Source organism: Pristiophorus japonicus, chromosome 17, assembly GCF_044704955.1.
Source record: "Pristiophorus japonicus isolate sPriJap1 chromosome 17, sPriJap1.hap1, whole genome shotgun sequence".
Lineage (NCBI taxonomy): Eukaryota > Metazoa > Chordata > Chondrichthyes > Pristiophoridae > Pristiophorus > Pristiophorus japonicus.
Window position 1 is genome coordinate 64,067,748 of NC_091993.1, and position 22,836 is coordinate 64,090,583.

General features: G+C 52.2%; 1 protein-coding gene across 1 annotated transcript; it reads left to right on the forward strand.

Annotated features, from left to right (window-relative positions):
* Positions 1-14,614: 14,614 nt before the first annotated feature.
* Positions 14,615-16,111, forward strand: LOC139228188 (potassium voltage-gated channel subfamily A member 2-like). Its single transcript, XM_070859373.1, has one exon. The coding sequence runs from the start codon at positions 14,615-14,617 to the stop codon at positions 16,109-16,111; it is 1,497 nt and encodes a 498-aa protein (XP_070715474.1).
* The last annotated feature ends 6,725 nt before the right edge of the window (positions 16,112-22,836 follow it).

The window sequence follows — 22,836 nt, forward strand, 5'->3', positions numbered from 1 at the left end:
AGAAGGAGAATGATCATGGAGTGTGATGGAGAGAGGGAGGGTGTGGAGAGAGGATGGTGAAGAGAAATAGAGGGTAATGGAGAGATGGAGGGTGACGGAGAGAGGGAGAACGATGGTGAGAGGGGGGGTAGAAAGAGGGAGGGTGATGGAGAGCAGGAGGGGATGGAGAGAGGGAGGGTGATGGAGAGCGGGAGGGGATGGAGAGAGGGAGGGTGATGGAGAGCGGGAGGGGATGGAGAGAGGGAGGGGTGGCGAAGGGAGGATGAAGGAGAAATGGAGGGTAATGAAGAGATGGAGTGTGATGGAGAGTGATGGTGAGAGGGGGCATGGAAAGAGGGAGGGTGAGGGAGAGAGGGAGGGGATGGTGAGAAGGAGGGGATGGAGAGAGGGAGGAGATGGAGAGGAGGGTGATGGAGGAAGGGAATGGAGAGAAAGAAGTGGAGAGCGGGAGGGGGTGGAGAGGGGAAGGGTGATATAGTTAGGGTGGTGGAGAGAGGGAGGGGAGATCGGGGAGAGGGGTGCAGAGGGAGGGTGTGATGGAGAGATGGAGGGTGATAGAGAGAGTGAGGGGTGGAGAAAAGGAGGTGAGGAGAGAGGGAGGGTGAAGGAAAGAGGGAAAGGATGGAGAGAGGAAGGGGATGGAGAGAGGGAGGGTGTGGAGAGGGATGGGTGGAGAAAGGGGAGTGTGGAGGAGAAAGGGAGGGGGTGGAGAGTGGGATCGGCGAGAGGGGGGAAGTGAAGAGGGAGGGGGTGATGGAGATGGGAGGAGAGAGGGAGGGTGAGGGGGTTGTGAGGGTGTGGCGAGAGGGACGGGGTGGAGTGCAAGGAAGATGGAGGGGAGGGGGTGGAGAGAGAGAGAGGATGGAGAGGAGGATGTGGAGAGTGGGGAGTGTGAAGGAGAGGATGTTTATGGTGATGGAGAGATAGAGGGAAAGGAGACAGGGAAGGGCTGGAGAGGGAGGTTGATGGAGAGAGGGAGGGTGTGGCGAGAAGGAGGGTGGAGAGGAATGGGATGGAGAGAAGGAGGGAATGGAGAGAAAGAGGGTGATGGAGAGAGAGGGAGAGGGTGTTGGAGCGTGACAGAGAGAGGGAGGGGTGGAGAGGAGGAGAGAGAGGGAATCGAGAGAGTGATGTTGAGAGGGAGGGGGAGGAGAGCGGGATGGTAAGGAGAGGGGGAAGGGGTTGTGAGGGTATGGAGAGAGAAAGGGTAGGAGAGAGGAGGTGATAGTGAGAGGGAGGGTTTTGAAGAGGAGGGTGGTAAAGAGAGGGAGGGAGAGAGAGTTGGGTGGAGAGGGAGGGGTGGTGACAGGGAATGGAGAGAGGGAGGGTAATGGAGAAGGGGAGAGGTGGAGAGGGGAAGGGTGATGGAGAAATGGACGGTAATGGAGAGGGGGAGCGGTGGAAAGGGAGGGCGTGGTTGATGGTGGTGCAGAGAGGAGCGGGAGTGATGGGGGTTGTGAGGAGGGGAGTGTGATGGAGAGAGGGCGGGGGGTTGTGAGGAGGGGGAGTGTGATGGAGAGAGGGCGGGGGGTTGTGAGGAGGGGGAGTGTGATGGAGAAAGGCGGGGGATTGTGAGGAGGGGGGGTGTGATGGAGGGGGGAGCGGTTGTGAGGAGGGGGGTGTGATGGAGAGAGGGGGGGTGTGAGGAGGGGGGTGTGATGGAGGAGGGTGGGGGGTTGTGAGATGGGGAGTGTGATGGAGGGGGAGGCGGTTGTGTGGAGGGGGGGTGTGATGGAGAGGAGGGGGCGGTTGTGAGGAGGGAGGGTGTGATGGAGAGAGGGGGGGGTTGTGAGAAGGGGGGTTGTGATGAAGAGAGGGCGGAGGGTTGTGAGAAGGGGAGTGTGATGGAGGGGGGGGGGGCGGTTGTGAGGAGGGGGGGTGTGATGGAGAGGAGGGGCGGTTGTGAGGAGGGGGGGTGTGATGGAGAGAGGGGGAGGTTGTGAGGAGGGGGGTGTGATGGAGAGGAGGGGGCGGTGTGAGGAGGGGGGTGTGAGAGAGAGGGGGGTGTGAGGGGGGGTGTGATGAAGAAAAGGGGGTGTGTGAGGAAGACTATCTCTCATTGATCTCTCTATATCTCTCTCTTTACCACTCAAGATAGGTCATATAGAGATAGTATTCCCTCACCACCTTCTTCACACCCCCCCTCCACCCCCCCTCTCTCTCACACCCCCCCTCCTCACAACCGCCCCCTCCTCTCCATCACACCCCCCTCCTCACAACCTCCCCTCTCTCCATCACACCCCCCTCCTCACAACCGCCTCCATCACACTCCCTTCTCACAACCCTCCGCCCTCTCTTCATCACAACCCCCCTTCTCACACCCCCCCCTCTCTCCATCACACCCTCCCTCCTCACAACCGCCCCCTCCTCTCCATCACACCCCCTCCACACAACCGCCTCCCCCTCCATCACACTCCCCTTCTCAAACCCCCCACCCTCTCTCCATCACACCCCCCTCCTCACAACCCCCCCTCTCTCCATCACACCCCCCCTCCTCACAACCGCTCCCCCCTCCATCACACCCCCCCTCCTCACAATCCCCCGCCTCTCTCCATCACACTCCCCCTCCTCACAACCCCCCGCCCTCTCTCCATCACACTCCCCTCCTCACAACCCCCCGCCCTCTCTCCATCACACTCCCCTCCTCACAACCCCCTCCCCTCTCTCCATCACACTCCCGCTCCTCTCTGCACCACCATCAACCACGCCCTCCCTTTCCACCGCTCCCCCTCTCCATTAACGTCCATTTCTCCATCACCCTTCCCCTCTCCACCTCCCCTTCTCCATTACCCTCCCTCTCTCCATTCCCTGTCACCACCCCCTCCCTCTCCACCCAACTCTCTCTCCCTCCCTCTCTTTACCACCCTCCTCTTCAAAACCCTCCCTCTCACTATCACCTCCCTCTCTCCTACCCTTTCTCTCTCCATACCCTCACAAACCCCTTCCCCCTCTCCTTAACATCCCGCTCTCCTCCCTCCCTCTCAACATCACTCTCTCGATTTCCCTCTCTCTCCTCCTCTCCACCCCTCCCTCTCTCTGTCACGCTCCAACACACCTCTCCCTCTCTCCATCACCCTCTTTCCCTCTCCATTCCCTCCTTCTCCATCCATCCCTTTCCTCTCACCCTCCTTCTCGCCACACCCCTCCCTCTCTCCATCCACAACCTCCCCTCTCCAGCCCTTCCCTGTCTCCTTCCCTCTATCTCACTCATCACCTAAACATCCTCTCCTCACACTCCCTCACTCTCCCACTCCTCCCACTCCATCCTCTCTCTCTCTCCACCCCCTCCCCTCCATCTTCTTGCACCTCCACCCCGTCCCTCTCGCCACACCCTCACAACCCCCTCACCCTCCCTCTCTCCTCCATCTCCATCACCCCCTCCCTCTTCACCTCCCCCCTCTCGCCGATCCCACTCTCCACCCCCTCCTTTCTCCTCCACACTCCCCTTTCTCCACCCATCCTCTCCAACACCCTCCCTCTCTCCATCCCCTTCCTCTCTCCATCCTTTCCCTCTTTCCTTCACCCTCCCTCTCTCCCTCACCTCTTTTCTCCACCCCTCACTCTCTCTATCACCCTCCATCTCTCCATCACACCCTCCCTCTGCACCCCTCTCCCGATCTCCCCTCCCTCTCTCCACCACCCTAACTATATCACCCTTCCCCTCTCCACCCCCTCCCGCTCTCCACCTTCTTTCTCTCCATTCCTTCCTCCATCACCCTCCTCTCCATCTCCTCCCTCTCTCCATCCCCTCCTTCTCACCATCCCCTCCCTCTCTCCCTCACCCTCCCTCTTTCCATGCCCCCTCTCACCATCACTCTCCATCACACTCCATCTCTTCATTACCCTCCATTTCTCCTTCATCCTCCCCTTCGCCACCCCTCCCTCTCTCCATCCCCTCCCGCTCTCTCCATCACCCTCCCTCTCTCCATCCCCTCCCGCTCTCCATCACCCTCCCTCTCTCCATCCCCTCCTGCTCTCCATCACCCTCCCTCTTTCTACCCCCCTCTCACCATCGTTCTCCCTCTCTCCGTCACCCTCCATCTCTCCATTACCCTCTATTTCTCCTTCACCATCCCTCTCTCCACACCCTCCCTCTCTCCATCACACTCCATGATCATTCTCCTTCTCACTAAAGGAGAGGGAGGGTGAGGGATAAAGATATAGAGAGAGGGGCGGGGAAGGTGAGAGGAATAAAGAGCAGGGAGAGGAAGGAGAGAGGAATAGAGAGCGGGGAGGGGAAGGAGAGAGGGATAGAGAGCAGAGAGGGGAAGGAGAGAGAGATAGAGAGTGGGGTGAAGGAGGGCGGGATAGAGAGTGGAGTGAAGGAGAGAGGGATAGAGAATGGGGTGAAGGAGAGAGGGATAGAGAGCGGGGTGAAGGAGAGAGGGATAGAGAACGGGGTGAAGGAGAGAGGGATAGAGAGCGGGGTGAAGGAGAGAGGGATAGAGAACGGGGTGAAGGAGAGAGGGATAGAGAGCGGGGTGAAGGAGAGAGGGATAGAGAGTGGGGTGACGGAGAGAGGGATAGAGAGCGGGGTGAAGGAGAGAGGGATAGAGAGTGGGGTGAAGGAGAAAGGGGTAGAGAGCGGCAAGCAGAAGGACAGAGGAATAGAGAACAGAGAATGGAAGGAGAGAGTGATAGAAAAGGGAATGAAAGAAAGAAAAACTTGGATTTGTATAGCGCCTTTTATGACCACCGGACGATTCAAAGCGCTTTACAGCCAATGAAGTACTCTTTCCTTCCCCACCCTGCTCTCTCTCCCTCTCTCCTTCCCCTCTCTGCTCCCTATCCTTGTCGCCTTCAGCCTTGCAGCTATCTATCACTCACCCCTTCCCACCCTCCCAGAACAACAATAGGGATCCCCTTGTCCTCACAGGGGCAGAGAGTAGGCATAAATGGGTTATTTTGGATTGGCAGGCTGTAACTAGTGGGTGCTGCAAGGATCGGTGCTTGGACCCCAGCTTTTATAATATATATCAATGATTTGGATGAGGGGACCAAATGTAATATATCCAAGTATGCTGATAATACAAAGCTACGTGGGAATGTAAGTTGTGAGGAGGATGCAAAGAGGCTTCAAGGGGATATGGAGAGGCTAAGTGAGTGGGCAAGAACATGGCAAATGGAATATAATGTGGAGAAATGTGAAGTTATCCGCTTTGGTAGGAAAAATAGAAAAGCAAAGTATTTTTTAAATGGTGAGAGATTGGGAAATGTTGGTGTTCAGAGGGACCTGGGTGTCCTTGTACACCAGTCAGTGAAAGTTAACATGCAGGTACAGCAAGCAATTAAGAAAGCAAATGGTATGTTGGCCAACAACTTTCTCCTTCATTATCAACCACCCGCATCTGCAAACTTCTTAATCATACCCTCTACATTGAAGTCTAAATCATTTGAATACTGCACCCTGCAGAACCCCACTAGAAACAACCTTCCAGTCTTGAAAACACCCTTCGACCATTACCCTTTACTTCCTGCCTCTGAACCAATTTTGGATCCAACTTGCCAATTTGCTTTGGGATTTTCTTTTGTGACCAGTCTGCCATGTGGGACCTGAATAAAAGCCTTGCTAAAATCCAAAAATACTATCTCAAACTACATTAAGAAAGCAAATGGTATGTTCGCCTTTATTACAAGAGGATTTGAGTATAAGAGTAAAGATGTCTTACTGGAATTATGTAGGGCCCTGGTGAGACCGCAGCTGGAGTATTGTGCACAGTTTTGGTGTCCTTACCTAAGGAAGGATATACTTGCCATAGAGAGAGTGCAGTGAGGGTTCACCAGACTGATTCCTGGGATGGAGGGATTGTCCCATGAGGGGAGATTGAGCACACTAGGCCTATATTCTCTAGAGTTTATTCTCAGAATGAAGGGTTAGCCATTTAGGACTAAAATGAGGAGAAACTTCTTCACTCAGAGGGTGGTAAATCTCTGGAATTCTCTACGCTAGAAGGCTGTGGAGGCTCAGTCTTTGAGTATATTCAACATAGAGATCGATTAATTTTTGGATATTAAGGGAATCACTGATATGGGGATAGAGCAGGAAAGTGGAGTTGAGGTAGACGATCAGCCATGATCTTATTGAATGGCGGAGCAGGCTTGAGGGGCTGAATGGCCTACTCCTGCTCCTAATTTTTTTGTTCTTATGTTCACCTTTCACCCCACCAGCCTCCACATTCAATGGATCAACCTCCGCAGTTTCCTTCACCTCCAGCGTGATCCCATCACCAAACACAGCTTTCCCTCCCCTCTCAGCATTCCGAAGGGACTGCTCCCTCCGCGACACACTGGTCCACTCCCCAATCACCCCCAGCACCCCTCCCCTTCCCACAGCACCTTCCTGTGCAAACGCAGGAGATGCAACAGCTGCCCTGTTACCTCCTCCCTTCCCAATATCCAGGGCCACAAACACTCCTTCCAGGTGAAACAGTGATTTACTTGTACTTCTTTTAATTTAGTATACTGCTGACGATGCCATCTCCTCTACATCGGGGAGACCAAGTGCAGATTGGGTGACCGCTTTGCGGAACTCCTCTGTTCAGTCCGTAAGTGTGACCCCGTGCTTCCGGTCTTCTGTCACTTTAATTCTCCTCTCCACTCCCACTCTGATCTCTCCATCCCTCAGCCTCCTACACAGTTCCAATGAAGCTCAACGTAAGCTCGAGGAACAGCACCTCATCTTTCGTTTAGGCACTTTACAGCCTCTGGACTCAACCTCGAGTTCAACAATTTCAGAGCATAACCTCTGCCTGAATATTTTTTTCTCTTTTTTTCAGTTTTTTTCTCTTTCCCAAGGCAGCTGTTGATGATTCTGCTATTTCCATTTACACCTGATCTATATTCATCATTTGGTTGTTAACTTGCCCCATTACCATCTCCTTTTGCCTTGCGTCATCATCCCTTTTGTCTCTCTAATCTTTTCCGCCTTTTCACCCTATCACAGACCTTCCCTTTTGTTCTTCCCTCCCCTCCCCCCTTTCCCTGCCCCTACACTTGCTTAAAAACCTGTTAAATCTCTAACTTTTTCCAGTTCTGATGAAGGGTCATCGATGTGAAACATTAACTCTGTTTCTCTCTCCACAAATGCTGCCTGACCTGCTGAGCATTTCCAGCATTTTCTGTTTTTATTTCAGATTTCCAGCATCCGCAGTATTTTGCTTTTGTATCTATCAATGCCTTTGCTCATAGAATCATAGAATCATTGTAATTTGTAGTACGGAAGGAGGCCATTCGGCCCATCATGTCCATGGCAGCTGACAAAGAGCTATCCAGCCTAATCCCACTTTCCAGCTCTTGGTCCGCAGCCTTGTAGGTTACGGCACTTCAGGTGAACATCCAAGTACTTTTTAAATGTGGTGAGTGTTTCTGCCTCTACCACCCTTTCAGGCAGTGAGTTCCAGACCCCCACCACCATCTGGTGAAAACATTTCCCCTCAAATCCCCTCTAAACCTTCTACCAATGACTTTAAGTCTAAGCCCCCTGGTTGTTGACCACTCTGCTAAGGGAAATTGGTCCTTTCTATCCACTCGATCTGAGCCCCTCATAATTTTATTCACCTCAATTAGGTCTCCTCTCAGCCCCCTCTGTACCAAAGAAAACAACCCAGCCTATCTAATCTTTCCTCATAGCTAAAATTCTCCAGTTATGGCAACATCCGCATAAATCTCCTCTGTACCCTCTCTAGTGCAATCACATCTTTCCTGTAATGTGGTGACCAGAACTGCATGCAGTACTCTAGCTGTGGCTTAACTAGTGTTTTATACAATTCAAACATAACCTCCTTGCTCTTATATTCTATACCTCAGCTAATAAAGGCAAGTATCCTTTGACTTCTTAACCACCTTATCTACCTGGCCTGCTACCTTCAGGGATCTGTGGACCTGCACTCCAAGGTCCCTCTGTTCCTCTACATTTCTCAGTGTCCGACCATTTAAAGTGTAATCCCTTTCCTTGTTAGCCCTCCCCAAATGCATTACCTCATATTTCTCCGGATTAAATTTCATTTGCCACTGTTCTGCTCACCTGACAAGTTCATTGATATCTTCTGTAGTCTACAACTTTCTCCTTCATTATCAACCACCCGCATCTGCAAACTTCTTAATTATACCCTCTACATTCATTTGAATACTGCACCTTGCGGAACCCCACTGGAAACAGCCTTCTAGTCACGAAAACACCCTTCGACCATTACCCTTTACTTCCTGCCTCTGAGCCAATTTTGAATCCAATTTGCCACTTTGCTTTGGGATTTTACTTTCATGAGCAGTCTGCCATGTGGGACCTTAATAAAAGACTTACTAAAATCCATATACACCACATCAAACGCATTACCTTAATCGCCCCTCCTTGATTACCTTCTCAAAAAATTCCATCAAGTTAGTCAGACACGACCTTCCCTTAACAAATCCATGCTGACTGTCCTTGATTAATCCGGTTCTCTTTAAATGAAGATTTATCCTGTCCCTCAGAATTTTTTCCAAAAATTTTCCCAGCACCGAGGTTAGGCTGACTGGCCTGTCATTACTCGGTCTATCCCTTTCTCCCTTTTTATTTAAACAATGGTACAACATTAGCAGTCCTCCAGTCCTCCGGCACCACACCTGTAGCCAGAGAGGACTGGAAAATGATGGTCAGAGCCTCTGCTATTTCCTCTCTGGCTTCTCTCAATAGCCTGGGATACATTTCATGTGGGCCTGGCGATTTATCCACTTTCAAAGATGCTAAACCCCTTAATATTTCCTCTCTTACTATGTTTATTTCATCTAATATTTCACACTCCTCCCTTAATTGCAATATCTGCATTGTTCCTTTCCTTTGTGAAAACAGGTGTAAAGTATTCATTAAGAACCATACCCATGTCTTCCACCTCCACACACAGATTACCTTCATGGTCTCTAAAAGGTCCTACTCTTTCTTTAGTTATCCTTTTGCTCTTAATGTATTTATAAAACAACATTGAGGATTTCCTTGATTTTATTTGCCAATATTTTTTCATGCTCTCTCTTTCCTTTCCAAATTTTATTTTTAATTGCACCCCTGCACTTTCTATAGTCCTCCAGAGTTTCTGCAATATTGAGCCCTCGGTATCTGTCATAAACCTCTCTTTTTTTCTTTATCCTACCCTGTTCAACTGGCCCGCCATTTCTTGGTTCCCCATTATAAATTCACCTGAATCTGATTGTAAAGGACTTACGTTTGTTTTCACAAATCTTTTTCTCTTCACATATCTATAGAAGCTTTTGAATCAGTTTTTATGTTCTCAGCAATCTTCCTCTCATACTCTATTTTCCTCCTGCTAATTAAATCCTTTGTCCTCCTCTGCTGTATTTCAAAATTCTCCCAGTCCTCAGGTTTGCTGCTTTTTCTGGCCAATTTGTATGCCTCTTCCTTGGATTTAACACTATCCTTAATTCCCTTGTTAGCCACGGTTGAGCCACCTTCCCCGTTTTATTTTTACTCCAGACTGGGATTTACAATTCTTGAAGTTCATCCATGTGATCTTTAAATATTTGCCATTGCCTATCCACCATCAACCCTTTAAGTATCACTTGCCAGTCTATTCTAGCCAATTCACATCTCATACCATTGAAGTTACCTTTCCCTAAGTTCAGGACCCTAGTCTCTGAATTAACTGTGTGACTCTCCATCTTAATAAAGAATTCTACCATATTATGGTCACTCTTCCCCAAGGGGCCTCGCACAACAAGATTGCTAATTAGTCCTTTCTCATTACACATCACCCAATCTAGGATGGCAGCCCTCTAGTTGGTTCCTCGACATATTGGTCTAGAAAACCATCCCTAATACACTCCAGGAAATCTTCCTCTGCCGCATTGCTACCAGTTTGGTTAGCCCAGTCAATATGTAGATTAAAGTCGCCCATGATAACTGCTGTACCTTTATTGCACACATCCCTAATTTCTTGTTTGATGCTGTCCCCATCCTCATTACTACTGTTTGGTGGTCTGTACACAATTCCCACTAGCGTTTTCTGTCCTTTGGTATTCCGTAGCTCCACCCATACAGATTCCACATCATCCAGGCTAATGTCCTTCCAGAAATTGCATTAATTTCTTCTTTAACCAGCAACGCCACCCCACCTCCATTTCCTTTCTGTCTATCCTTTCTAAATGTTGAATACCCCTGGATGTTGAGTTCCGTCTGAAAATCTTGTAACCAGGAACGTGAGCTGCCATTCCTGTCCTTCATTCAGCAACATCTCAGTAATAGCTATAATATCATATGTGTCTATCTGTGCCCCCAGCTCATCTGCCTTATTCGCTATACTCCTTGCAATGAAGTATATAGCATTTAGCACTGCCAAACTTCCTTGTTTTCTATTTTCTAGCCTTTGTTTCCTCTGCCTTCCAAACTCGCTTACTAATTTTCTGCCTTCCATTTCCAGCATTGCTTCTCTCCCTTCTGAATCTACTCTCAGGTTTCCATCCCCCTTCCAAGCTAGTTTAAACCCTCCCAAACAGCAGTAGCAACCCCCTCTCCCTCCATGAAGCTATTGGTCCCAGCCTGTTGAGGTGCAACCCATCCGGCTTGTACAGGTCCCATCTCCCCCAGAAGTGGTCCCAATGCCCCAGGAATCTAAAGCCCTCCCACCTGCACCATCTCTCCAGCCATGCATTCACCTGTTCTGTACTGATTGGCACATGGCACCGGGAGTAATCTGGAGATTACTACCTTTGAGGTCCTGCTTTTTTATCTCTCACCTAGCTCCCTAGAATCTGCCTGCAGGCCCTCATCCCTCTTTCTACCTATGTCATTGGTGCCAATATGGACCATGACCTCTGGCTGTTCACCCTTCCCACTCAGAATGTTCTATAGCCTTTCAGTGACATCCTTGACCCTGGCACCATACCATCCTGGAGTCATGTCTGTGGCCGCAGAAACACCTGTCTGCTCCCCTGACTATCAAATCCCCTACCACTATTGCTCTTCCACTCTTACCCTCCCCCCCGCCGCCCCCCCCTGTGCAGCTGAGCAATCTGTGGTGCCGTGGACTTGGCTCAGGCTGCACTCCCGAGAAGAACCATCGCTCTCACCAGTATCCAGAACTGAAAACCGGTTAGGGAGCACTCAGGGGACTCCTGCCCTACCTGCCTGGTCCTCCTTGTCTGTCTGGTGGTCATCCATTCCCTCTCTGCCTGCACACTCTTAAGCTGCAGGGTGACCACTTCCATAAATGTTCTATCCACGAAGATCTCAGCCTTGTGGATGCACTGCAGATACTCCAGCCGCTGCTCAAGCCACAAAACCCGGAGCTCAAGCTGCTCCAGCTGGTGACACTTCCCGCACACGTGTTCGGCCAGGCCACAAGAAGCGTCTAAGACTTCGCACATGGCACAAGTCGTACATTCCACGGGACTGAGCTGCCTTGCCATGCCTCTATTTATTAGATTATTAACTAACATTTTTAATATACCCCTCTGCCCTAACTTAGAGAGAAGAAAAGACGACAGTGATACTCACCGACCCCTAACCTGAATAGCAAAAAAAACAACGTGCCCTTAATCAACCAATCAGTTACCAGCTATCCTGTGACGTCACTCCTGGAATTTTTTCCCGGTCTTGTGTTCCTACCACCGTGCTCCTTTTATCCGCTCTGCTCTCGCTGCTCTCCCACACAGGGCCGCTCTTCCTGCTCTCTAGACTTCACTAGTCCAGCCCACTCCTGGCTGGCCTCCCACATTCTACCCTCCGTAAACTTGAAGTCATCCAAAACTCGGCAGCCCATGTCCTAACTTTCACCAAGTCCCGTTCACCCATCACCCCTGTGCTCGCTGACCTACATTGGCTCCTGGATAAGCATAGACTCAATTTAAAAATTCTCATCCTTATTTTTAAATCCCTCCTTGGCCTCGCCCCTCCCTATCTCTGTAATCTCCTCCAGCCCCACAACCCCCCGAGATATCTGCGCTCCATCATTTCTGGCCTCTTGTGCATCCCGGATTTTAATCGCTCCACCATCGGCAGCTGTGCTTTCAGACGCCCAGGCCCAAAGCTCTGGAATTCCCTCCATAATCTTCTACGGCTTTCCAGCTCTCTCTCCTCCTTAAACTCTTTGACCAAGCTTTTGGTGATCTGCCCTAATATGTCCTTATGTGGCATAGTGTCAAATTTATTTTTAATTTTTGTGCAATGCTTTGGGATGTTTCACTATGTTAAAGACACTATATAAATGCAAGTTGTTGTTATCCCAATCACATTCACCGACCCCGCTCTGCATCCTCCTCTCCTTTACCCACCTTGCTCTCTATCCCTCTCTCCTTTACCCTCCCTGCTCTCTATCCCTCTCTCCTTTACCCACCTTGCCCTCTATCCCTCTCTCCTTTACCCTCCCTGCTCTCTATCCCTCTCTCCTTCAGCCTTTCCACTCAATCCCTCTCTCCTACACGGCGTGCCGATCTCTATCCCTCTCCCTTTCACCATCCCTTTCTCTCTTTCTCATTCACCATCCCTGCTCTCTATCCCTCTTTTTTTCCTCCCTGCTCTCGATCGCTCTCTCCTTCTCCTTCCTCACTCTTTATCCCTCTCTCCCTCTCTCCCCGCCCCCTGTCCCTCCCTCCCTTCTCTCCATCCCCACTCCCTGTCCCTCCCTCCCTCCTCTCCGTCCCCGCTCCCTGTCCCACTCTCCCTACCCCTGTCCCTCCTTCCCTCACTGTCCCCACTCCCTGTACCTCCCACTCTCTCCCTCTCTCTCTCCCTGCTCCCTATCCCTCCATGTCCCGTTCCCTGTCCCTCCCTCTCTCCCTCACCGTCCCCACTCCCTGTCCCTCCCTCTCTCTCCCTCTCTCTCTCCCTGCTCCCTATCCCTCCACGTCCCGCTCCCTGTCCCTCCCTCTCTCCCTCACCGTCCCCACTCCCTGCCCCTCCCTCTCTCTCCCTCACCATCCCCGCTCCCTGTCCCTCACTCCTTCCTCACCATTCCCGCTCCCTGTCCCTCCCTCTCTCACTCACCGTTCCCGCTCCCTGTCCCACTCTCCCTCACCATCCCCGCTCCTTGTCCCTCCCTCCTTCCTCACCATTCCCGCTCCCTGTCCCTCCCTCTCTCACTCACCGTTCCCGCTCCCTGTCCCTCACTCCCTCACCGTCCCCACTCCCTGTCCCTCCCTCCTTCCTCACCATTCCCGCTCCCTGTCCTTCCCTCTCTCACTCACCATTCCCGCTCCCTGTCTCTCCCTCTCTCACTCACCATTCCCGCTCCCTGCCCCTCACTCCCTCACCGTTCCCGCTCCCTGTCCCTTTCTCCCTCACCGTCCCCACTCCCTGTCCCTCCCTCTCTCTCTCCCTGCTCCCTATCCCTCCACGTCCCGCTCCCTGTCCCTCTCTCTCTCCCTCACCGTCCCCACTCCCTGTCCCTCCCTCTCTCTCCCTCTCTCTCCCTGCTCCCTATCCCTCCACGTCCCGCTCCCTGTCCCTCCCTCTCTCCCTCACCGTCCCTACTCCCTGTCCCTCCGTCTCTCCCTCACCATTCCCGCTCCCTGTCCCTCACTCCCTCAACGTTCCCGCTTCCTGTCCCTTTCTCCCTCACCATCCCCGCTCCCTGTCCCTCCCTCTCTCCCTCACTGTCCCCGCTCCCTGTCTCTCCCTCTCTCCCTCATCGTTCCCGCTCCCCGTCCCTCTCTCCCTCACTGTCTCTGCTCCCTGTTCCTCCCTCCTGCCCGGGTTACAGCCAGAATAACACCTTTCTCTTACTGTGTTGATCCAGGTTATGCCATGTTTCCCGTGGACACAAGGGTTTGTTATCTTTTGCTGTTCCGCCCTCTTGGAGCTACCTGGAGTTGGACTGAGGTGGTTGAGCTCACACATCTTCTGTCAAAACATCTCATAGCTCCGTCATCTCTCGAACTCTGTAAATACTGACCAGTCCGTTTAGAGGATGGACTTTCAAGGTGTGTATAGAAAACCTGAAATCAACATTTCAAGAGTATTCCAATAATTGCTATCTAAGCAAAAAGGAGAGAGTATCTATTCTCCCAATCCAGGATCCACTAATTCCAATATCTACTGACTGCAGATCCATTAACTCCAGGATCCACTAACAACAGGATCCACTAACTCCAGATCTACTAACTCCACATTCCACGAACTCCACATTCCACTAACTCCGGATCCACTAACTCCTGATCCACTAACTCCTGATCCACTAACTCCAGATCCACTAACTCCGGAACGCACTAACTCCGGATCCATTCATTCCAGATCCCACTAACTCCACATTCCACTAACTCCGGATCTATTAACTCCGGATCCACTAACTCCACATTCCACGAACTCTGGATCTACTAACTCTGGATCCACTAACTCCACATTCCACTAACTCCAGGATCCACAAACTCAGGATCCACTAACTCTGGATCCACTAACTCCGGATCCATTAGCTCCGGATCCACTAACTCCGGGATTCCACTATAAGGTCCATACCAACGTTTAAAATTCAGGCCTTTATAGCATTGCAGTATCTGCGGATTGCCAAGTATCCCAGTATCATTGTCTTTCAATACCAGGACAACTCATACCCAGAGACAACACCACTCCAGCTCCACGTGGAACATTGCTCCCAGCTCCCTCGTGGTAGAAGCCTTGGTCCCCCCCAGCAAGATGACCGTTGCCCAGGGAGACAATGTTGACGAATTGGCCGCTCTCCCTGTCCAACCTCAGGACTTGTACGAGACAGAGCCAAGTCACGAGTGCTGTGAGCGGGTGGTGATCAATATCTCAGGGCTTCGCTTTGAGACCCAGCTCAAGACCTTGGCCCAGTTCCCCGACACCCTGCTGGGGGACCCCAAGAAGAGAATGGGCTACTTTGATCCCCTGAGGAATGAATATTTCTTCGACAGGAACCGGACCAGTTTTGATGCCATCCTGTATTACTACCAGTCAGGAGGGAGGCTGCGCAGACCCGTCAACGTGCCCCTGGATATTTTCTCAGAGGAGATACGCTTCTATGAGCTGGGGGAGGAGGCCATGGAGATGTTCAGAGAGGACGAGGGTTTTATCAAGGAGGAGGAGCGGCCTTTACCTGAGAACGAGTTCCAGCGGCAGATTTGGCTGCTCTTTGAGTACCCTGAGAGCTCGGGCCCAGCGCGGGTTATCGCCATCGTGTCTGTCATGGTGATCCTCATCTCCATCGTCAGCTTCTGCCTTGAGACTCTGCCTGTCTTTAGAGATGACAAAGACAATGCGGCTGGAGGGAAACCTCAGTATTACAATGGCACGACTCACTATCACTCCCCCAACTTCACCGACCCTTTCTTCATCGTCGAGACCCTGTGCATCATCTGGTTCTCCTTCGAATTCCTTGTCAGGTTGTTTGCGTCTCCCAGCAAACCCATCTTCTTCAGGAACATGATGAACATCATTGATATTGTGGCCATAACCCCCTACTTCATCACACTGGGCACCGAGCTGGCGGAACAGCAACAGCAGGCGGGCAATGGGCAGCAGCAAGGGCAACAGGCAATGTCTCTGGCCATCCTGAGGGTCATCCGGCTGGTCAGGGTCTTCAGGATCTTCAAGCTCTCCAGACACTCCAAGGGGCTACAGATCCTTGGGCAGACCCTGAAGGCCAGCATGAGGGAGCTGGGGCTCCTCATCTTCTTCCTCTTCATCGGGGTCATCCTCTTCTCCAGTGCCGTCTACTTTGCTGAGGCCGATGAGGCCGCCTCGTACTTTGACAGCATTCCCGATGCCTTCTGGTGGGCAGTAGTGTCCATGACAACAGTGGGATATGGAGACATGTACCCCATCACCATAGGGGGCAAGATGGTGGGCTCCCTGTGCGCTATCGCGGGGGTCCTGACCATCGCACTCCCCGTGCCCGTTATCGTTTCCAACTTTAACTATTTCTACCACCGGGAGACGGAGAATGAGGAACAGGCCCAATACCTGCATGTGAGGAGCAGTCCGGCCATCCCATCCACTGCTGACCTGAAGAAGAGCAGCAGCACCTCCAGCCTCAGCAAATCGGAGTACACGGAGACCCAGGAGGAGGTGGGCAATGCTGGCGAGCCCCCCGATCACAATCTTCACACTGACAATTGCACTTTATCAAACCCCAACTACGTGAACATCACCAAGATGTGGAGTGAAGTGTGAGTGTGTCATGGCCACTGGTCCCACACCCAGGGGAACATCTCGGGATTTCTCACTGCTCTCTCGTGTATGGTCTGCTCACTGTCTGTGTAGCTTTTAGTGTCTGTATCAGAGCGTAAAACCTTCACACAGTAACTGTGTCCTGTTCAACCTTCCCGACGCATTCTGATCACACATCACTGCCTCATTGAATCACTGGTATAAGGTGATGCCAACTTTAGAATAAAGGAAATTAGATAGGAGACTGACAAGGACTTATGTAGCTGAAGTTAGAAGCCAATCAATTCAGTGTATTTACCGAAACATCCCATCGATACCACAGAGAATTGATCCCTCGAGCGATGTTTATTGCACTCTGTCACTAAAGTTATACATTAATCACTACTGCTCCATGTTGTTCCATCACTTATTTCCGTGTTCGTATTCTGCTCTTTTCCTGTTTCTCTTAGAAAGCCTTTGGCTATGTGACCGGGTTCAGTTATACAGCTCAGTTGGATTATTGTCCCGTAACTCTCCAACATGTGCACCAGCCCACTCAGCTCTCCCCTCTCCCCATCCCTCTCCCCATCCCTCTCCCCTCTCCCCAGCCCTCTCCCCTCTCCCCATCCCTCTCCCCTCCCCTCATCCCTCTCCCCTCTCCCCTCCCCTCATCCCTCTCCCCTCTCCCCATCCCTCTCCCCACTCCTCTCCCCACCCCTACCTAGAGACTCCGAGGTGCCCAAGATGGGGTCTGAAGCTGCAGCGCCAGTTTCGCCCACGTTTAGTGCGAGACACCACCTTGGTTCAGAAGTTGAAGCCAGTGCTAGAAACGGCTGCTCAGAGGATCTTTAAGGGGCTGATTGACAATTAAATTGCCAACCAGAACTTGTTAAAGAGGCTGCGTGCTTAATTAAACAACCTCTCCTGACAGCAACCAGCTGAACAGGAGTAAACAAGGCCCTGCGGAAGTTTTCAAGTGCTACTTACAGCCAAGCTCACTGTTCATGGTTCGCTTGCTGATTGAGATCGACTGACTACTTTGTATTTGAAGAGGACTTTTGAAACACATCGCAGACTTTCTGTCACACCTTGTCACGACTTCACCAACACTCCATCAACGGTTTCCCCAGATATTCTCTCAAGACGTCACCCAAAAAGAGTGAGTGCTTATAGGAGTCGCCGGGAGTATGAGCGCACTCGGTCATGGGCATCTTGCTAGGGGTTGCCCCTCGGTCTGAGTGAGGAATGGGAGCAGGACCTGAGGCCAGGCAGAGCAGCCCTAGCTGCTGCAGGAGACGAATAGGAGGGTGAGGGGGGGTGAGGGGGGTGAGGTGAGCGGGGGGGGGGGCCAAGCAGAAGGGTGGGGAGGTGAGGTGTGCGAGGGGGGGCAAGGAGGAGGGCGAAGCGGGGTGAGGTGGGCGAGGGGGGGGTGGAGGGGTTACGAGGAGGGCGAGGGGGCGAGGATGGGAGCAAGGGGGCGAAGGAGGAGGGTGGAGGGGGAGGAGAGCGAGGAGGGTGAGGAGGGCGAGAGGAGTGGAGGAGGAGGGCAAGGGGGGCGAGGAGGGTGAGGGGAGGAGGGCAAGAGGAGAGTGAGGGGGTGAGGAGGAGGAGGGCAAGGGGGGTGAGGAGAGTGGAGTGGTGTGAGAGGGCGAGGGGGAGGAGGGCAAGAAGAGGCTGAGGAGGGCGAGGGGGTGAGGAGGAAGAGGGCAAGCGGGCGAGGAAGATGAGAGGGGGCGAGGGGGGTCAGGAAGGTGAGGGGGCGAGTCGGGTGAGGAAGGGGAGGGGGGTGAGGGGGGTGAGGGGGGTCCAGGAAGGTGAGGGGGTGAGGGGGGAGGAGGGTGAGCGGCGAGGGGGGTGAGGAAGGTGAGGGGGCAAGGGGGTGAGGAGGGCGAGGAGGGGCCAGGAAGGTGAGGGGGGTGAGGAAGGTAGGGGGAGGGGAGTAAGAGGGGTGAAGGGGGGAGGAGGGCGAGAGGAGGGTATGAAGGGTGAGGAGGAGGAGGGTGAGTGGATGAGGAGGGCGACGAGGGTGAGGGGATGAGATGGGGGCGAGGACGTTTAAGGAGTCGAGGAGGAGGAGGGCAAGGATAGCTCTCAGCAGGAGAGCCTACCCACCCAGGGTATCCATACATTCACATGACCCAAGACCAGTGTATGAGGAGGCTGTCACAGAGACCTGTGGCTTATGGAAGCAAGACTCAGAAGTCGCAGCACAGCCAGGACTGCATTGCCTGGTTCAGTCAAGGTCACAGTAGCATTTAATTGTTATGCTACTGGAACCTCCCAGGCTGTCACAGGTATTACAGATCACATCTCAAAATCCACTTGTGCATTAGACGGCTCTCTGCGGCTCTGAATGCTCTGAGGAGTGACTACAGAGAAGAACAGATGCAGAGAGCACTCGGACCGAACAGGATTGCGGGGTTCCCAATGGCCCAGGGAACAATTGACTGTGCACATGTGCCCAGATTAGCCCCTCATTTAAAGTGGGATATGTTCAGGAACATAGACATTCCCTCACTGTGCAGCTTGCCTGCGACCATCGGCAGCGCATCATGCAGGTGAATGCCAGTGGTCCAGGGAGTGGCCATGATGGGTTTAGAATTAGACAATTATCCGCCCACCCAGCTTTGAGCCCCAACGCTAGCTGCTCGGTGAAAAGTGATAGCCTCTGATGCCATGGTTCATCACTCTCACAGGCAGGCAGGTCGGGGCCATAAAAGGAGCGGTGAGCAGTGGCTATGGGCAGCATGGCAGCATACAAGGTACAGCACGAGCTGATGCAGGAGGGCGACAGCACCGAAGAGGGACATCATCAAGGCCCAAGTCGGTGATTGGACGGGGAGCAGATACAGCAGGAGCGGTGAGGTCGGGGCGAAGCAGCAGCAAGAGATTATAGAGGGACGTGATCGGAGCCCAGGAGAGTTCAGGGCCAGGGGCAGCACGAGCCAGCCCACACTGCGATATGTGTGCGCACTAGGCCCGTGCAGCAGAGCAGGTCTCCAGTCGTCCTGGTTAACCCAAGCCAATGGACCAAGACCTAGCTCTGTCAAGCCCATGTGGTGGCTGGTGTGCAACGGCTACCCCACGTTAAAAAAATCCACACACAGGTATCTTCCACCCTTCAACATTTAGTTCGGGATCTGGAATATTAGGTCCTTCGTTGAAACACCTGTGAACTCATCCCTTTTTGGCGTGGAAGCAAGTCATCCTCGTTTCGAGGGACCACCTATGATGATGGGTTTATCACTCCCCTGAGAAATTCCCAGATACCAGCTGAGCATTCATACAATGAGCCCCCAGCAATATCATCGAGCAAACCTCTGGGGTCCTTGAGCAAAGGTTTTGATGCCTTGACCAGTCAGTATGTGCCCTGCAATACTCGGCCGAGAAGGTGATTTGCTGCATGCTCCACATTCTGACGATCATGAGAGATAGCCGTTAGCACCAGTAACTTTACCACAGGGTCAAACTGAGGAGCCACAAGAGGAGGAGGGAGAAGAGGAGCAAGAAGTGGAGGGGGATGGGGACTGGGGGAAGACCAGAGACTTCCAGATAGATGGCCCGTACCGGGCATTTGAGGGACCTGCTCTGCCATCACACTCCAGGGCACTGTGGTCACATGATGTACCTTCAATGACTTAGGATCGATCAGGCAGTCCATTATCTGCACGCAATCCTTCCCCATGAAGATCAGAATAAAAAAGACCACCGATTCCAGCACTACCCTGTTACCAATGTTTCCTGTAAGCCCCGTAGCGCTCCAGGGATCCCATGCAGCTGGCTTGCCTGCTTTTCATTGACTGACATTGTTAACGGTTCTCTGTCCTCAGGTACTGTCCCCCTCTCCTTCAAATCTGCCGTCATCACCCCTCTCCTCAAAAAAACAACCCTTCACCCCACTGTGCTTGCTATCGCCCCATCTCCAACCTCCCTTTCCTCTCCAAAGTCTTTGAACATGTTGTCGCCTCCCAAATCCGTGCCCATCTTTCCCGGAACTCCATGTTTGAAACCCTTCAATCTGGTTTCCCCGCCTGCCGCAGTACCGAAACAGCTCTCATCAAAGTTACAAATTACATCCTTTGTGACTGTGACAAAGGTAAACTATCCCTCCTCGTCCTCCTCGACCTGTCTGCAGCCCTTGACACGGTTGACCACTCCAACCTACTCCAACGCCTCTCCACCATCGTCCAGCTGGGTGGGACTGCACTCGTCTGGTTCCATTCTTATCTCTTTAATCGTAGCCATAAAATATTTTGCAATGGCTTCTCTTCCCGCCCCTGCATCGTTACCTCTGGTTTCCCCCAAGGATCTATCCTTGGCTGCCTCATATTTCTCATCTATATGATGCCCCTTGGTGATATCATCCGAAAACACGTCGTCAGTTTCCACATGTACGCCGATGACACCCAGCTCTACCTCACCACCACTTCTCTCGACCCCTCCACAGTCTCTAAATTGTCAGACTGCTTGTCTGACATCCAGTACTGGATGAGCAGAAATTTTCTTCAATTAAATAGTAGGAAGACAGAAGCCTATGGGCGTTATTTCCGGCGTGGGCACTAAAAATAGGTTTTCAGATCGCCGGCTTCTCGCCCATTCGCAAAGCACCTAGTCTCCAATTTTGAAATTGGGCATTACCGCGAGCTATATGAAATGGGCGGTAGCGTTAAATCTCTCTGACCTTCTGCCATAAAGTGTCGCCATCCTTAGCAACGACATGGCAATGCTCAATTCCCACGATTCAGGAGGTCAAGGGTCATCATGACATGCGCAGAAGCGGAGACAGGGAGAGGGATGCTGAGAGGGACTGAGAGCGTGTGTGGCTGTGGTGTGTGCTTGTCTGGCTGTTGTGGGAGGAATGACGGAGATTCACCAGCAGCAAAAAGTTTACTAATCACGAAGAACATAGTTGGCACTGAGCTTTTGTCCAACAAATAAGATATAACATGGAAGGGATGGAGGAGGCCCAGGAGCTGGTAGCCAGGAACACTGGTGGCAGAGGGCTCCCAGTGGTCCTGGAGCGTGGCACTGCACCCCAAGATGCTGCACCCCCATTGCCAACCACACATGAGAGCCAGGAGCAACATCTTGCTTCTGGCTCGGAGCATGTTGCCACCTTGGGACCATCCTCTCCCATATCCGTCCAAGCAGTGGTTCAACCGTCATCCAGCCCCCCCCTCCCATCCCCCAATGAAGCATCGCCTGAGGAACTCCTCAGTCAGGTGGCTTGGAGTCAGGAGGGGAAGGGGAAGGGGTAGAGGTGGGGAGGAGAAACGGGGGGGGGAGAGGGGGGAAGGGTTGGTTTTTACAGAATTACTGGTGATTTCAGACAAATATTCAGTTTAAATGTTTTTTATTTAACAAAACCTTGTTGCGCATTGACTCAGCTAGCTGCACCATTACACGCTGATTCCTTAACATCAAAGGGTATAATGACACTTAACTTAAACTTTAACTGTCACCAAGGTGATGCCCACCATTGATGTATGACCTGCACACCCAGTAATGTGTCAGCCTTGTAAATAACACCAACGTTCTTTCAGGCAAAGCGCTCATTGATGAGCTCCTGATGTAAGGCTCTTGCAGCTATCATGCCATCAGGACCCTTTCATGCAGTCTACAGGGGGGCGGGGGCATGGCTTCAGCGTCAGCCTGATTGTCTGGGCTGATGTCAGCATCCGCCTCCTCATCCTCCTCTTCCTCGCTCTGGTGAGGTGGCCTGTCAGACTCATCAGACAATTCTTGTCCCCTCCTGATAACCAAGTTGTGCAGCATGGAGCATACCACCACAAATTGAGCTACCTGCTCAGGGTGGTATTGGAGGTCACCTCCTGAGTGGTCCAGGAATCTAAAGCGCTGCTTAAATACTTCAATGGTTTTCTCCATGATATTGCAAGTGGCTCTGTGCTCTCGTTGTATCGCCTCTTGGCTTTGGTGTGGGTGTCACGCAGGGGGGTTATCAGCCAGGTGGCGAGGCCATATTCTTTGTCACTAAGCATCCAGCATTGACCTTTTGGCTGATCGTTAAACAAATCAGATACAGTGCTCTCATGCAGGATGTGAGCATCATGGATGCTGCCTGGAAATTTAGCATTCACTGCCATTATAATTTGCTGGTGATCAAAAACAAGTTGGACATTCAGGGAGTGGAATTCCTTGCAGTTCCTGAAAACCTCTGCATCCTGAAAAGGTGCCTGCATTGCGATGTGCCTACAGTCTATTGCTCCCTGCACCTTGGGGAAGTTTGCAATTCTAGAGAATCCTAGAGCCCTCTCACTCTGTGCCTCCCTGGTCATAGGGAAGCTGATCAAGTCCCTCCTGCATGCGTACAGGGCTTTAGTGACCTGTCTAATGCAGCAATGTATGGCATGCTGAGTCAGTCCGCAAATGTGGCCTGAAAAGAACCCGATGTGCAGAACGACAGTGCCGCGGTGACTTTGACCTCGGTGCAGTACTGATGGTGCTGGCAGTCTGCAGATCTCTCCTTATGAGTTGGCATACCTCAGTTGATAACCGCTTAGTAGAAGCACAGTCTCCGAACGCAAGTGGTGTCGGGCAAGTCGAGGTAAGACTGCTTCTCCCTGTACTTGCGGGGGATGTAATGTCTGGTCCTCCTCATCAGTCTGTCACGTCTTACATTGGGCACATAATGCTGTGGAGCATACCTTCAGCCATCTCGAGTCTGCAGCATGTAATTGGTCATCAAGAGAGGGTGAGAAAGGACAGGCCCCATTGCAATAGCTCTCTGT